Below are 16,856 nucleotides of genomic sequence, written 5' to 3'. Positions count from 1 at the left end.
ATAAAATTTATTCTAGTTGAAAAATAATGAATTAGTAAGAAAGCCCCTTACTAAATATAGTTTGATAGAATAGCTAAGAACAGTAGTGAGATTAGGTATCTTACCTTAGATAGTTACAGATAAAAATATATGTGTGCATATATACATGCACAGAGGTAGGTAATTAGATAGGCATAGATATAGGAATAGACCTATCCTTAAAGACAGGAATAACCAGTGAGTGTAGAAAATAAAACATAGGGCCTTGAGGAAAAACACTGATTTTCTTGGAGCCAGACTCATGACCAACTGAATCACTGTGAAAGCATTTCTAAATCTAACTAATACTGGCACCTGGCAGTCAGATGGACCAAGCTTAATGGCAACCCTGTTGGCAGAAAAGTAAAGTGAAAAATGGAGATACCAATAGACTGAAGATCTAATTTCACTTTAGATTTTATGAGTCTTGCATAAGTCTTATATTGCATGCATAGGTCCTTATAGTGCATGCATAAGTGATTCATAGGTTACTTGTGTCTTCATTATTTTTCACATGTGGCTTGTCTTATCATTATAATAATCTAAGACCCTAACATGCTTCCTGTGGACTGGTGCTTTGCATGTCATTACAATAAACACAAGTACACATGATCATATTTCTCACATTGTTTACATTGAGTTGATCCTTTCTGGGTGCTTGGGCAAATCTCTCCATTGTATTTCACAGATATCTTAACAAGTAGGAGCCTCAAGGCATACCTTTACTCTGAATTTTGTCTACATATTCAGTCCCAGGAAGTCTTTCCAACTCCTGTAGTTTTAAGTAATACTCTTCTCCCTATCCTTATTATTCTACTTGCTTTCACTGGGGAATATCGAAGCTCAATTTTCAGTGTAAGTTTAAAATCCAAAGCACTTGACTTTTAAAAATATGTTCATTGAGTTTTTCACAAATTGTGCTTAGTAATTTATGGTTCCTAACACATGCCGTACTGTTGTCATATTCCTGATTCTATTTTCTCGATAGCTAGCTATTAGATCATCCCATGAGCTCAGGTTTCAGTAGAATGCAAAGCTGAGCTACACTTTGTAATCCAAAGTGAGAGTAGACAGCCCATTTGTGATGTGACATAAAAATGATCGGGCTAAACTTTCACTACTGTCGCCCAATGTAGAGAAGTTACACTGCTTGGTAACAGATGTTAGAGCTATATCTATCAATCAGTTTTGATGACATGCATTTATATTGGCATAAACAGCGTCAGTGATTGTTTAGAATATTTCACTTGGTGGCCACTGGGTGTCCTCATTTGCAAAGTAAATACACAATATTTAGTGTTGGTCACCAGAGACACTAAAAGACACTAGTTTTTTCTTCGGCCTCATACATACTGGGTAGAAATTTAGTGCTGATCTCACAAACAGGTCAGATACTTGTTTAGTTAAAAAACATCAGGTCCAATTGCTAAACTTTATAACCTAAACTAACTTCTGCAGTTTCCAGAAATAAATTTATAAGGCTGTTTTCTTAATAAACGAGACTGTGATCCAGCTATTAGAGTGAGCCCTTATTTATTTGAAAATTGGCATGGGATTTTGACTGTCTGCCGAGAGCCAGGAGAGAAGAGCAGAGGAGGTCTTAATTTATTCTTGAAAGAAAAGAGAACACCAAATATCTCCATGGGATATTTGTTAGATTCTGTTTTTATCTCAACATTTTTTATGAAAACCAATTAAAAATAATAATGAGAAAGAGAAAATGTCCTTTGTCTGGGAAACTTGAAATAATATGAAAAGTAGATGAGCTGGGTCATATTATGATTATCAACCATTTCATATTTAAAAACCAAAATTTAACTTGTTCCTGTGTGGGTGATTCTACCTATAAAGCAAAGATACTGGTGTTTCTTGGGTTGCTATGGAATAAACAAAATAGAATATCGTGCACAGGTTTTAGGGGAGAAAAACTTTAGATGAGGTAAACTTAAGGCATCACTAATATTTTATTTGTGGTTGAGTCACAGTTCTGGGACCTGTCCCTGGGGGCAGACAGATGCCAAGGCCAGGGTTCACTTAGTCAGCGATATGTATCGAAGTGTAACAGGATGGGCAATCATTTTGTGTTCCCTAGAGTAATTTTTTCAATGCCTGGGATTGTCAATGCTTCTAAATTCAGATGACACACATCTCTGAGGCAATTATTTCCTTGTATGGCAGAGAAAGAGGTCTAGCTCCACATCTTGTAAATTTCTCAAATTTGAGATACAGAACTATGAGTAAGACATTTAACAGTATTTGTCTTCAGATGCTATTACTTAGCCAACTAAGCAAATCTTTTTTTTGCAACTTTACTTGTGTATATGCCTTAAACTTAATAATTATTCTCTGATATGTCCTTATAGGACAAAAATTATCTGTATTATTTTGGGCGATAACCTACAAATTGTACAGATAATAGTTGGGAAGCAAGGAAAACGAAGTGTGCTCCTAACTTTTGGAGGATGTTCAGTAGTCTGACTAACTTTGCTTAACAGTCTTTTCTGTTTTTAAAGGACCACCCACCCAACCAAGTCTCCAGAGCTTTACAGGACTTACAGAGCCTCCACTCTTAATTAACTATTTAAACTGTAACCGTGAACAATAGCCAGGTCACTTTCATCCTGAGATTCAAATAAAGGTTCACAATGAAAAAATAAATTCACAAAATAACGAAGAGAGTACAGCGAAGTGTCTTATTTCTTCTAAAGATGCTTAAATTCCTGGGATGTACAGCATTTTCCGATGCTTTAATTAGCAGATTCAATTCTGAACTACTGTAACCCTGAAGACACATCTGCAGAGCCCAAGCGATTGTGTTTTACCCTGAGCCTTTTCTCCTTTCCTCAGTTTGTTCCTTTTACTTTTAGTACTTCTTGAAGCTCGGTGGCTGAGCACCCCAGAGAGTAGGTCTTATCTGGCGTGGGGGTTTAACACACACTGCTGTTTTGTTCTTGAAGTACAGGACTGATGTTCTAAAACCTAAACTCCAACACAAAGGGGATCATCAGCTTGTTTTAAGTGTCGCTTTTCTTCCTTCCCGGCCTCTTCCTCCCCACCCCAATACTTCTAGAGTCCTGGGCACTGGCAGCAGATGGCAACCATATTCCTGCGCTGAGGACATACAAAATCGTGCCACGGAGAACAGAGTGGCTTCAAAGTTAGTTTCTATTCAAGTGGGATGGCAGAGACTTTTGGAGGAGTGAACTCATCTCTCATTCATTTAATCCTCTGTTCATTCAGCCAGGAATTTGTTTTCCTACACATCCTTCTACTGTCCAGCCAGTAGAGAGGGTGGGTGTGAAGAACTCTCTGGAGTGCTGTTCCAGCAGGAGGGCACAAGAGAGTGTATGCCAAGCTCTTGTTTCCCTGGGCCAACTCTGTCTGTTGCTGATCAAATCATGCCACTCCCACGAGAGGAGCCTGGGAGCACCGTGGGAGGGTGGGAGAGGGTGAATTTCTCAAAACTGTCTCCTTTAAAGACTGATACTCACATGCTATATTCCCCAGACAAAGATAAGAGCCATGGAACAGCCGAAGCAAGGAGGGAGGGTTGCAGAGAACTGCACAGGATGGTGTAATAATGGAGGGAGAAGGGGGAGGGGGAAAACCTTTTCTTTTTGTTGTTTAAAGGTTTGTTGGAGCTTTCCCCTAATCATCTGTTTGAACATCTTGAAAATAAGTATCTATTTTCGTGATATCAAAAATAGGCACCACATTATACTACAAAGTCAACCTTAACCCTGCCATATTGCTACTAGAATCAAAACATGCAGCAGTCTATATCCAACACAAAGCAATTCTGTGTTCCCAACATAAAAACCAGAGGGTATCTGTGGAGCACTTTGCTTTCAAAATCTGCAGAATTTAAAAAAAAAAATCAGGTGAAATCCCAGTACCCATGCTTTCACAAACGGATAGAATGCTCACAAATGAATTTGGACTCTTAGGTTTGGTCATTTCTCCCCATCACATCCACCCATTCACTTACTCATTCAACAAATATTTGCTGAACACCTATTCTAGTAATGTACTTTGCTAGGTGCCAGGAACCCAGCCGTGTACAAGAGAGAGGATTTTTGCCTTAAATTCTTTCACCTAGCCAAAGCAAGTATTATTAATATAACTGTTAGAATGTTATCTGAAGAACAGGAATAATTCAAGATCCTTAATATTTTTTGTTTGTTTGCTTTTTGTTTGGGGGCAACATCCAGTGATGCTTGGGGCTTATCCTTGGCTTCGCACTTGGACATCACTCCAGACTTTGCCTGGGGGACCACATGGGGCACCTGGAATTGAATCTGGGTTAGCTATGTGCAAAGCAAGCACCCTATCTGCTGTACTATCTCTCTGAACCCTATTTAGTACTTCTTTTCAGTCTACCTACAAACACAGTTCTTGAAGGCTTTGACTTCTTAAACCAGGAATCTTTGTCTTAAAATGCTCTATTGGTATATTCGTTACTTTCTGGGCTACGATGTTGAGAGTTCAGATTGTAACTGCTACTCTGTGTGTGTGTGTGTGTGTGTGTGTGTGTGTGTGTGTGTGTGTGTGTGTGTGTGAGTCCTATGCACCTGGGCATAAACATGCAACCCTGAGGATTGTTACTTTTCAAGCTACACATACATTTTCTCTGTAAATATTGTACCATCTAATTTGTGTCTTTGGATTCTGCTGATTAGCCATCAACAGATGAATTAAGGAATACTGCATATAAGATGCAAAAATCATGACTCAGTAAAGCTCTGTTCTGGATTTAAACAGACTCACACATAATCTTGTTTAGCATTTGATCTGCAATTATTACGAAGAGACTCGTAGCCCAAGTTCCATACTCATGAGTCTTTGGAATTCTATACATGGCACCATGAGTGCTCAAGGGGTTAAGAGAAGCGAATGTCAGAAATTACCTCCAAACCATGTGGGTACCATAAGACAGGAAAGATTCCATGGATATGATGAGCCAACAATTTTTAATGAATTTTTGAATATTACATTTTTTTAATGACTGCAAAGAGCCTCAGAATGGTAAAAGTTAAGTGAGATGGGTGGTGAGGAGAAATGGTCCTCTGCAACGCAACACAATCACTCTTCTAGCATTATCTTAAATTATTGAGTTATTGCAAAATATTCTGGAGTCATCAGGAAGACTATTTACAAAACAATAAAAGATACATTTTAAAAAGTTGTAATCCACACCAAGTCTTTCTGGGAAGGGCTCGCTGAAGTGCAATTCAACTGTTCTCACTTTCTGTCTAAGCACCTCATATTCTGGTAGATTCAGGTATTAGGGAGGTGCCTTCAGTGAAAAGACACTCGAGTGTGAGAATGGGCACAGGGTCATGCTTTACACTGTATTCTGAGATAGAATACAAACATGTTCCCTGTAATGCGAAAATGTCTCACTGACGAGGGAAATTTAATGATTCTGTAATAAGCTAACTACTGTATTACAGTTAATACTATACTATAGTCAACATAACACTGTACTCTGCTAAATACTATACTATGCTTAAAGTTATGCTTAAAACTATAAACATTCCCCAGAACAAGAAGAAAACATTTAGATAACTTTTTATGTTAACTCTTCCATGGCACAATTTCCTTATCTTTACAGTTGATATTTTGTGATAATGAGATCCTATATTTGATATAGTATTGATATCAGACCAAGAGTTCCTGCCTAAGTCATTCTCAAGGGGAAGGATGTGGTCCCTGCTATCCCTTTCATCAATGTGGAATAAATTTTAATATATGTTTACTTGTTAAAATATTGAAAAGTAGGACCTTTTACTTCAAGTAGGTGCTGTAGTCTAGAACTTTTACTGTCAGTCAACGTTAGCTGTCTCCACTGGATATACTCCTGGTATTACATCCTCAGTACTGAAAAAAGAGAGATGCATTCAAGCTGAATGCTTCTTTCTTACCTTCTCTTTCTGATTACTTTGCAGTTGTCTTTGTTAATTCCTTCTTTCTTACCTATTAATGACCTGTGTAACTGTCTACCCTTATCTACAGAGAAGCTGAACCAGGCTCCTCCTATTCCCTCAACTGTTGGACCTCCTCCTGGTTCTGCTCCTGAACCATTTGGGTGATGCTGCCCCAATGATTATATACATCACGGGAGGGGTGGGGGTGATGAGAGAGCTTTGGAGACATTGCCTCAGAGGCAAAGGACAGGGCCAGAAGGGGCGCTGGTTCCCCCCTAATTTGTCATCATGGCTCCTCTTTTACCAGCAGGTTGGCCTGGCTCAGGTCTGTCCTCTTGCTAGGTGTCTGCTCCTTTTGCTAGGCGGTTATGTTAATTCAGTTACTTATCACCCTTTTGTCTCATCCAGTGCAGTGTTTCCATGGCTCATCAGAGATACTGACAACTTCTATGACTCCCCAGGGATACTCACAATTCCCCACACATGTGTTAAACTTCGCCTTTGAGCTGCTCTTCCCTGCATTGTTTCCCAGACAATCACTGTCCCCACACTCTCTGGCAGTTGGTGGCTCTCCCCTATATCTGGTCTGTGGAACTGGGACTACAGGTTGATGATTATTGTCTGGTGATCTGTCTGCAACCCATTCCTCATCTATGGCCAGCCGGAAACGTCAATCGGCCCAGAACACACCAGGAACCCTGTCACCACAGGATGATGACTCTGAGTTTAGACACTCTATCCTAAGATTCCTTAGATTAGGTTCAGAACCACTGATAAAGCTCTCTGGCCACCCTCCTGCCTCCAGCCCAACCCTTCTCACTTCTATAATTCTATATGAGAATGCAAACTCTGTGTACCTCACCATCATGTCTCATTTCCAGTGAAATTCTAATCTATTTCCAAGAGCATTCCAGTGGTATCTTCCCCCGCCCCCAAAATGATGTGGATGCTACTATTAACTGGAGTATTATGTATCTTAAGAACTTTATAATTTCCACCTAAGATAATGGTGGATGTCCCAAGATTTAAGAGTTTTTAGTAGCAAGTCCATTTGTCTCCAGCTTTGGTGGCCTAGAGAGTTCACTGTAGTGCCCTGGATATGATTGTTGACAAAAAGTCAGTATGGGTGCATCTGGATATGCAGAAATGTACTTTAACCAATCTACCGGGGAAATTCCAGTCATAAAATCTAAGATCTCTTAGAACACACAGTAACTGTATTTGGAAGTGTTCACTGGGGACAGGAGTGTGGTTCTAATCTGGCTCTCATCTACTCACTACATTGAGGACATTTGGTACGGTTCTTCGGCCCTCTGTTGGTCTCAGTTTCCTCATCTGTATAAAAATGAAGTAATACCAGGTGACTTTTAATATCTTTTAATATTGATACAGAGTTCTATCTTTTTATCAATAACAAAGGCCAGAGAAACAGAAGACAAAAGGGAAAGCACAGAGTGCTTTTCAGCTGATGAGGTAATAATAGGTTTGATTATGAACCTGGTGTGAGTTGATTGGTGAAAGAATCTGGTTTGAAATTTCTCTCAAACAAGGAATTGCTAGCATGTTCTGATTTGATTCAAAACGTAAGACTATAAGGAGAGAGGCAGAGAGAGAGAGAGAAAGAGAGAGATTGTATGTGTTAATCAGGACGTGAGAATCACTGATATAGAGAAACACTAATTTTATATAATGAAATTTGCCACAAGTGGAGGAAGCACATATGAAACTGTCACTAGCAGCTGCAGATAAGAATTAAAGATGTACTCCAGCCAGACAGGAGATGGCAAGATAAAGAACTAAGCCCTGAAAATCATCAGTCAGTATTAACACTTATAAATGTACAATCACAAAAACGCAGTGTTGGAAAGAACAATATGGCATGGGGTAAACTGAGGCAATGAACCATGAGACCACATTTATCAAGGAAGATTTTATAAGAGGACAGATTTCTAGAATCTGGAGAGACCATGAATCAAATGACAGAATTCCAGGATGTGGGGCAGAGTAAGGGTATACCGGGCGGAACTTGCCTTGCCCAAGTTGGACCCGGGTTTGATACCTGGCATCCCATATGTTTCCTTGAGTCTGCCAGGAGTGAGTCCTGAGTACAGAGTCACAAGTAGTCCCAGAGTACTGCCAGGTGTGGTGCCCCAAAACAAAACAAAACAAAACATAAATGAATGATATTCTTAGGCGACTCTGTGGTTTCAAGAATGAACAAGAAAATGAATTTTGAAATCTTTTCATCAATAAATTCAGTAGTTTCCTTAAAATGCTTCCTTACATCTACTGAATGTGTGGAAAGAAGGCCGCTTTTGCTTACCAGAAAATAAATGGGTGGCTTGTTTATCACTTTTTTGAGAAGCAAATGTCTCTAAAAGGGGCATACAATTCAGTCCAAATGAATTTTAATGACCGACAATGTTACTCAAATATAAACCATTGATGATTAAAATGAGATGATGCCTAAGAAGACCTGAGTATCATATCCAAACTGCTCTGCTCATTGAAAGCACCACACATACTCTTTAGGCTCCTGGCACTCTTACTGCTGCTCCGTCTTCCTGGAATGCTACTTCTTCATGACCCAAGTCTAATGTCACCTCCCCTGCGATACCCTTCCTTTCCCACCGCTTTAGTTCCTGTCTCAGAAATCTGGCAGCTTCATTATTATTACTATTATTATTTGAGGATCCCTGGACAAGTAGTCTTGCTCTGGCCACCTTGTGAGGCTTGGAGCAGTAGGATCAGTGAACCAACAACGCCCAGGCCCCTTACCCAGCAAAGCCGAGAGACAATAAGTTCGGTTGGTTTGGGTGCATTGTTGAGTAACTTAATGAACATTTGGTCTTCTTTTTTGACAGGTTTGAGGAAAGTGTTCAGGAATACTTTTGTGAGTTCTGAAAGAGAAGTGATGGAGACAGCACCTCACTTTCATCTTTACCCCCAAGATAAAACTGAGGACCAAGAAGCCAAGTCACTTATGAATGAATGACATAGGAGTGACCAGCAGAATTATTGTACCAGGGAAGTTATTCATGGAAATTAGCACTGTTGGAAGAGGATAAGTTTATAAAGACTAGAAAGACAATTGTATAAAAAGGGATACATGAGAACATGAAACCGTAAGACCTAGAATATAAGAAAAGTCTTCACATACAGTAAGTGAAAATCCAAGGAAATTAGAATAAATACAAACAATAAATTGGCCTTCTAGCGTAAGTGCTAGATTAAACTCTGAAATCTTTAAATAAGAGGAGATCAAAGGTAAAAAAAATATTAAAAAGATATTATATGGCAATTAACTCAGAGACTGAAAGTTAACTTTCATAAGAAGAGAGTATCTTAAAAGAAAGGAACCCATACTTAATAAAAAAAGAGATTTACTTGACTAGTGAATTAGCAGATAAATGTTTTAAACTGTTAGCAGTACATTAATGTATACTTTTCTTAAAAAAATGGGGAGAAGTTGAATAATGAGAAATGTAAGATACGTTGGACATAAGGAGAGCACTTGGCTACATCAAAGATGCTCCATTGTTTAACTGTTAAGGAATCTTAGAAAAATTAATAGTAAAGCCATAGAATGACTATCTGTGGTTGCTTATTCCATCTCATTTTGACTATATTTCTTCGGCAAATTAGCATGACCCCAAAATGTTTTTAGGATTGTCCAACTTGTCCTAAATTCCATAAATAAACTCTTTCAGAGGATGCTGTTTTTTGCCATGTCTCTATTACAGCTCCTCACAGATGGACCATTTTTGTCCTTCCAAAGTCTAAGAATAACTCTTTCAGTTATCAAGACATACCAAAATCCAGTTCAGCTGCTCCTGTGGGATTCCAGTTAGTTTAGACACATCTGCTGAGATACATGCATTTGAATCCAAATGAAGCTTTTGTTTGATTATACATTTTGAACATTTATGGAGGCTTTTTTGGGGCCAAAATGTTTTTCATTTTTTGGCACTCCAAACAGAGATCTTCATTTATAAACACTGCCTTCTGAGCACCTCCAGCAGAAATGCAATCTTTTCATGTGAACAGGTGCCTCAGGAAGTTTTTGGAAGGTTTTACACTGAATCAGCTTTCTGATTGGAAACTTTCTAGACACGCAGTCAAATTTGCCAAAGAGGCCTTCAAACTTGCTTGAGCGGTTTTCACTCTTATAGACATAACGTTCACACATACCGACAGCCCGAGTGAAAGCAAGTCAGAACCCCATGAAACTCAAGTCTCTCTCTTAAAGGTAAAATACCAAGTACAACCAAATGGAACACAAAGAATGCGTCACATGTGCAATAAAGAACAAATAGACACAACAGGGGTTGGAATTCTCCAAGAGCAGGTTGGAGAAGCTAACCCTGGAAGCTAACCCTGAGAGTTTACGCTCTCAGGAACATTTCTCTCCTAACAGGTTTCTAATAAATGCTCAAGCACTTGCATTTTCAATAAGATGCCTTCATGAATTGCTATAAATTCCTTTTACTTGTAAACTTTCAAACTGTCAGTTTGAAAGACTTCCTTTTCCTACACAAAGAGGTCAACCAGATTTCAATCTAAAGGGGGAAGAATTTATCGTTCTAAATTAGGGGTTCTTCTGTAAAGCCCATGTCTTAACTCATTTTTTTTTCTTTTCCAGGTTTGAATATAAACCAACGTGGTTGCAGAGTAGAGTAACTTTTTAGGCCTGAAAAGTTTTTCCAGAGTAAAAGCATCCCTCCCCCTTGAGCTGCCCGGAATTCAGAGGGGAAATCTGCTTTCAAGTTGTTCTTATGGCCCTGAACCAGATGCTCTTAGGTGGCCAGAAACCTTTGTCTACACCCACTTAGCAGATTTCTGGCTCTTTATCAGGGACTAAGAAGTTTATTTGCAGAAATGAATCATTTCCTTCAAAATATCCTTTACCCTATTTACATGCTTGCATATTCCTTCCATTTTGTTTTCCCCCTACAGCTTTACTAAGGGAATTAATTATCTAGAAGAACAGGAACATACAGTAAGTACATCTGAGATACAGGATGAGACACAGTATGTCATCTATTAGGCCTGGCTAAGACCAGCAGCTGATGCTAAATGGGAAGGAACATGCACCAAATGTTTTTTAATCACAAAGTTAGTAATTAATTGCTCTTTAAAATACATTTTATGCTTCTTTCTGTCTGTGTACATGAAATGCACATTTATTACATGCCAAAAATTACAACATTATGGTTTAAATGTGACTGGCACGGAAGTCCGGAAATCAGAGTTAATGTTCCCACAGCAACTTTAATTCCGTCCGTGCGCACATGTAGAGCTATAATAGTCTTCTGTTCCAGGATAATACATATAGATGGCGTGGGGAGGGAAGCTAAGGACCCACACCCTTAACTGTAGTTACAGGAAGAGAAAGCCCAAGGAAAAAAAAAATAAAGTATGTTCCTTTCCATATATGCAAAAACGCACACACAACAAAACAATATCCCCGTGTCCCGTATTGTGTAATCGGGGAATGAAAGAATCTGCTGTCACGCCTGCACTCAGAGGACAGTTTCTGTTGCTGTGGGAACCTGAACTTTGCATTTCCTGACTCTGGGGTAATTAAAATGTCAGCCTTAATGTGGCATTAATGGAGTTTGCCATAAAAAATCCTCTCTGTTTTGTTCTCTAAAAAATTGCTTCAAAGTTCAAACTAAACAAAGGAGACTGAAAATTGGAATCTCCGGGAGTCGGACGGGGGAAGCCAAGGGGCGGGAGTGAGGGAAGGCTCGGGCACGCAGGGAGAGACCACCAGTCTCCTTGCCAGTCACAGCCCCGGTGGAGTCATGCTACCTCTGAGCTAAAGTTAAACCCACCCACACAACAGTTTGGTAATGTGTAAAGGTTAAATTAAAAATAAATAAAAACTGTTAATGCGTAAGTGCATCTTGGCAAGGACACAAAAAAATGAGACAATCTGATGAGGCCAGAGAAGAACAAGGAAAGGTAAGTAACCACAGATGTCAGCTTCCAACAAAAGAAAACACTGGACGAGATGGCTCCACGGGCGAAGGAGGGAGGACTGCCAAGCAAGAGATGCCTCCTCCCCGAGAAGGCAGCCTTATTTGGGGGAAAACACAATGAAAATAAATACAACTAAAAGTTTTGGTTACGAATAAATATATACAGACATGTACATATGACCGTGATGTGCCACAGCTTGATAACCATCAAGAAATAAGGATTTTTTTAATTGAAAAATACTTCCCCTCCACATTCTCTGAGCCTTGTTTCACCAGGGTTCCCCAAACAACAGAGCTATCAGTGTGTGTGTGTGTGTGGGGGGGGGGGTGGTAGGGGAGGGATTACCGGGGTTTGAACTCACAACCCTCTACTTGCAAGGCAAATGCTTTAAGCCACCGAGCCATCTTCTGGACCTGAGAAGGGTTTTTAATAAGTAGAGTTTTGTTTCCTCTACTGAGCTGGCTTAGTTTTGTTTAACCATTTATTTTTCCTTTTTCAACTAAAGGGCAGAGTATATATATATATATATATATATATATATATATATATATATTTGCATGTAATATGTCTGTATATAAACCTATACACACAATGGGCACACACCTGTATAACAAATAAAACCCACCACATCGCTTTTACACTTTTAACGGAAGAGCTTGGTGCAGCTCCTCCTCAGTCTGTGTACTAGGTAACTGTACTGTCAAATACCAGGGGGCTTTGCACACTCCGCATTCCCCACCTCTCTTAATGCCTTCCATTATCATCATCAGGGTTTGTTTACCATTAGATTTTGGGAAATGGTGAAGAGGTGACAAGCGAGGAGGTAATGGGGGAATTTGTGAGCAGGAAATTGTTGGTGTGCTGCAGAGCAGCATACATTTCAGGAGCAGTATTCACCTCATCATATCACAAAGGGAAGCATTTTTAACCACAGTACTCATTTTGAATAGTTTTGGTGGCTTTGGGCAGATGTGATGTGGTTCAGCAGACGAAGCGTCCAGTGTGGAGGGGGGTCAGATGGCACAGCATCTTTGCTCTGTAACATGGCCTGTGTCCTTCAGAAGCAGCGGTTTTGTAATTCCTTCACTCTTGCTCATCTGCTGATTTTTCTCTGGGGTTGGGTCATGGGAGGGGAAGGCCTATCCACTGTGATTTATAATACAGCTACTGATAGGACTACTTTCACATTTTCGAGATGCCTGTTACATACTAGGAATGCCACCGTTAAGCTTGGGACAGCAAATTCAGAGTGCAGGGTGAAAGAAAATTTATCAACACTCCCCAGGAATTAACTACCAAGCAAATCATCCATGTACCTGGTGTCAATATTCTCAGTTTCCTCATCTGTAAACTGGGAAGAATTCTAATGAATGGTAGAAACGGGCACTGACACATGACTAAGAATAATTTTGCTAACCACATGACAAATAAGAAAGTGTTATAAAAATTCAGGCACTCGTGAAAGCTTGGAATACCACACACTGGTGGAATGTTTCTGAAGTTGAGGAGACTAGCAAGTCAAAGGCACTATTTTTAAATGCCCCAAATCTGTTAGTTCTAAATAGGAACTGAATATTTTACCTTAAAGAAATTAGGCTTTTAAATTAACCTACGGTAGTGATGACATTTTAAAGTAAAAAATAAAAAAAAAAAATAAAAAAAACCCCCACCAATCCTTCTGAACACAAGAAGAGCATCCAAAATTTTTAACACCTTAAAAAAAATAAATAAAACTCTTCCCTCTCTTCTCTCATGCAATCTCCAAATGAATATATTTCTGTGAATCTACCATAAAATATTTTTCTTCTAAGTGTAGGCTCAAATCAGGACACACTACAATCCAAATATATTTAGAGAAAAGTATAATCAATGGAAACAACAGGTTGGAGCACAGAACATTTAATAGGAGAATCTAAATGGCTCTCTGAACAGCTGGGGAGATTAAGTTCCTCCTCCCTATTTGTTCTCCTTCCAATAGCATTCTGATACCTTCCCGCACTCAGAGTCACAGGCTCCCTGAGGTTCTTATACTCTTCCCTATACACATTCATGGTGAATGTCAAGGCCTGGCCCAAGGGTCACAAGTGGGAAAGCGCAGTCAGGAAAGCCCAGGTCTTAAAGCCTTCATATTGCATTAAGGAGGGTGGGCGAGGGGGAGGGAGCAGAAGGGATGTTTCTGGGCCAAGGCCATTTGGTATAATCTTCTCCATAGGGTATGGCAGGAAGCCAGGCAATAAGGGCTTGCGTACAGGAGTGCCAGGCCCTTCTCCGCAGGAACAGGCTACCTTCCTGGTAGGTAAGGACAGTGTGCGCATGTCTATGGGCTCCGGGCCACAATGTTTTCCAGTTTTTCCTGTAATTATAAGACTGGAGACTGGCAGGCTCGAAGCATTGAGGGAGTTACTTTTACAATGGTCCACAGAATAGTGGGTTCTAGCTTTAGCCCCCTGGGTTTCTCCACTGGGCTAGTGACTTGACAGAAATCGTGAAACTATAGAGATTTGGGTCTCCTCACTTCTCTTTTGGCCCTAGTGATGGCCTCAGACCAACCACCAGCAGAACAAAGCACCCTCTCCCACAGTCTCGATCCCTGTCTTGCCCCTTTATCTAGAGACCAGTATGAAAAAGTAAGCAGAGAATTGAATCTTCCAGACTTCCTCACCAACTATTTAGGTAAAACAAAGTCTTGCATTTGTGTTGCTAGAATAATTACAGTAGGAAATTCAGAGTCTCACTTCCAAACTAATAATTTTTTGTCTCTGTGGGTAGGATAAATGGGCCACTTTTTTTTCTTTTTTCTTTTTTCTTCTTCTTCATTTTTTTTAATAAAAGAGACAAAACTTTCCTGGTTGCATGTTCTTCATTGTAAAGAATATAATACACCATTCCCTTCTCTGGAGATCATTTCCAGAGTTGTTGAATAGTTGTTGGGCATCTGAAAACTAAAAGGAATATTCTTTCGGATTAAGCCTCATTCCATTTCTTTTCATTGTTAACACATATGTTTCTTTCTCTCTAAAGTATTGGGTTACATTTCAGAAAGAAAAATGTCTCCTAAACGTGATTTATCAACGTTCTCAAAATAGAATCTGAAGAAGTGACTCCCAGATTAGTGGGAAGACAGCAAAAACAAACAGCAATGGAGATTTCAATAGCTACGATCTCATTAAGCTGCCCATTTCCAAATTTAGCCCGTAGGCAGTTTTTTTAATTAAAAAATATTTTTAACCTGAGTTCTTATTGGCTACGTGAAGTCTGGGTGGCTTCTGAATTCTTGGAAGTCATTCTCTTTTCTTCTGTAAATTTATGCTATCCTTTAACCACTTCAAAATAAATTAAAAACTGGAAAGAGAGAAATTCAGCCAAGCTACATGAGACTCCAATAACTAATGCAAAGCTGACTTGCGTTATGTAATTTCAAAATGGATGTTTCCTTGTGTCTAACTGGCCTTTTGAGGTCCATATTTGGCTGTTCAGTTTAGTCATGGTGGAAGTGTCCTGATTCAGATCAACAGGACAAAAGAATAATTAGGAAGCAGTACCACAGTACCACGACTTCTTCTGAGTGAAGGTTAGGAGGGAGAATGTGGTTCACGTCATTCATCGGCCTTGTGAAGTCACATGGCCGCTTACCTGGTTTTCAAATAGACTCTAGCTCGGAAAACAGGGATGCTGGCTGAGGCAAAATGGTGGCAAGTTACTTTTGGCTACTTGAGAAGACCAAATGGAAACAGCTTGCCGGGAAGGCAGAAAAGCCAGAGACCAGGGGGCGAAGCTCGCTCCAAGCACCACAAAGACACCATCACCTTGGTGGTGTACTCACAATCAGATGACCCGGTGTGAGCGTGAGAGTTTGTCAGTGAATGTGTTGAGTGGATGAGGGCTGGGTCTGGAGACAAAACAGCTTCAAAGTTCAGGCAGGGAAGGCCCGGCTTGGCGCTGGATCCACCCGGCTGAGTAATCTCATTCTCCTCAGATGCCTTCTGGTTTTCAGCTGTCTTGGGTTTCTTCCTGAAAATAAACAAAGGGCCCTTTGAAGGAACTGACTGCATATTTGGGAAAAGGCATTTTTAGAATCTGTTAAAGATAACTTGATTTTTTTTTTCGGAGGGGGGTGGGAGGGGGGGAGCCCAGTATGTCCCTTGTTTTAAAACAAGCTGATTCTTGTTTTTTTTCCCCTCCAGTAATGGCCTAACTGGGAACACATGAAAGCATATGGGCCAAGCAAACAGCACCACATTTGGACTCTGTTGGCTGCATAAAAAGACCCTGTCCCAGAACTTTAGACAGCTTGAGCTACGTATGGCTGACATTATCCAAGAAAGCATCCTTTTTTCCCCCTTAAGAGTTTTAACATGGTCTGGAAAAATACTAGTGGAGGTTTACCGTTCTAGCATTTGTCAGGAAGCTTAGAGACAGGACCCGTGGAGTAATGGGAGGAGCACTGGACTGGGAGTCAGGAGCCTTGAGCTATGGTACTAGCTGTGCCTCTAACTTGCTGTGTGGCCTTGAGCACCTCACTTCACCTCTCTGGACTTCAGTTTCCTCATCTGTAAAATAAAGGGCTTGGATTAGAAGGCCCTAAATGTTCCTTGTGGTTTTAAGCTTCTATTCACGGAACACATTATGGAACATGGAACTTTCTCGCTTTTTAGACTTCAGATCAACACATAATTTCAGTCAAACCATAATCAGAATTTGCAATCAGCAAAGGGAAGAAAGGAAGTCATGAAGGTTTTTGTTAAAACAGCACAAGGAAGGAGAAAGGAAGGTCTTGTCTTCTGGTAGGCTAGGAAGGAAGATGTCACAAAGAGATCCAATTCTTTACTCGGTCTTGACTCAACCAAAGGTTGCATTTCTTTGTAATTTTTTCCCATTCTGATTTAGTGCCCGATGCTGGAGCGTCGGAGTAATGACTGCATGCTT

At 40.0% G+C, this 16,856-nt stretch overlaps 1 protein-coding gene across 14 annotated transcripts in view; it reads right to left on the bottom strand.

Annotated features, from left to right (window-relative positions):
* Window positions 1-16,856, bottom strand: part of ZBTB20 (zinc finger and BTB domain containing 20) — a 903,174-nt gene that overhangs the window by 28,845 nt on the left and 857,473 nt on the right. For 10 of the 14 annotated variants that reach the window (XM_056109442.1, XM_056109441.1, XM_056109447.1 and 7 more), the window contains 2 exons: window positions 16,317-16,480; window positions 15,754-15,941 (listed from right to left, as the gene is read on the bottom strand). In XM_056109442.1, coding sequence (XP_055965417.1) covers window positions 15,754-15,941; window positions 16,317-16,327 — 199 coding nt within the window. In that variant the 5' untranslated portion in view covers window positions 16,328-16,480. The remainder of the gene's footprint in view (window positions 1-15,753; window positions 15,942-16,316; window positions 16,481-16,856) is intronic. The other 4 variants (XM_056109451.1, XM_056109452.1, XM_056109453.1 and 1 more) reach the window with 1 other exon arrangement.

This window comes from Sorex fumeus, unplaced genomic scaffold (genome assembly GCF_029834395.1).
Source record: "Sorex fumeus unplaced genomic scaffold, SorFum_2.1 ptg000265l, whole genome shotgun sequence".
In the NCBI taxonomy this organism is placed as follows: Eukaryota; Metazoa; Chordata; class Mammalia; order Eulipotyphla; family Soricidae; genus Sorex; species Sorex fumeus.
The sequence above is the reverse complement of the archived record's forward strand: the minus strand, read 5'-3'. Positions and strand labels throughout refer to the sequence as shown.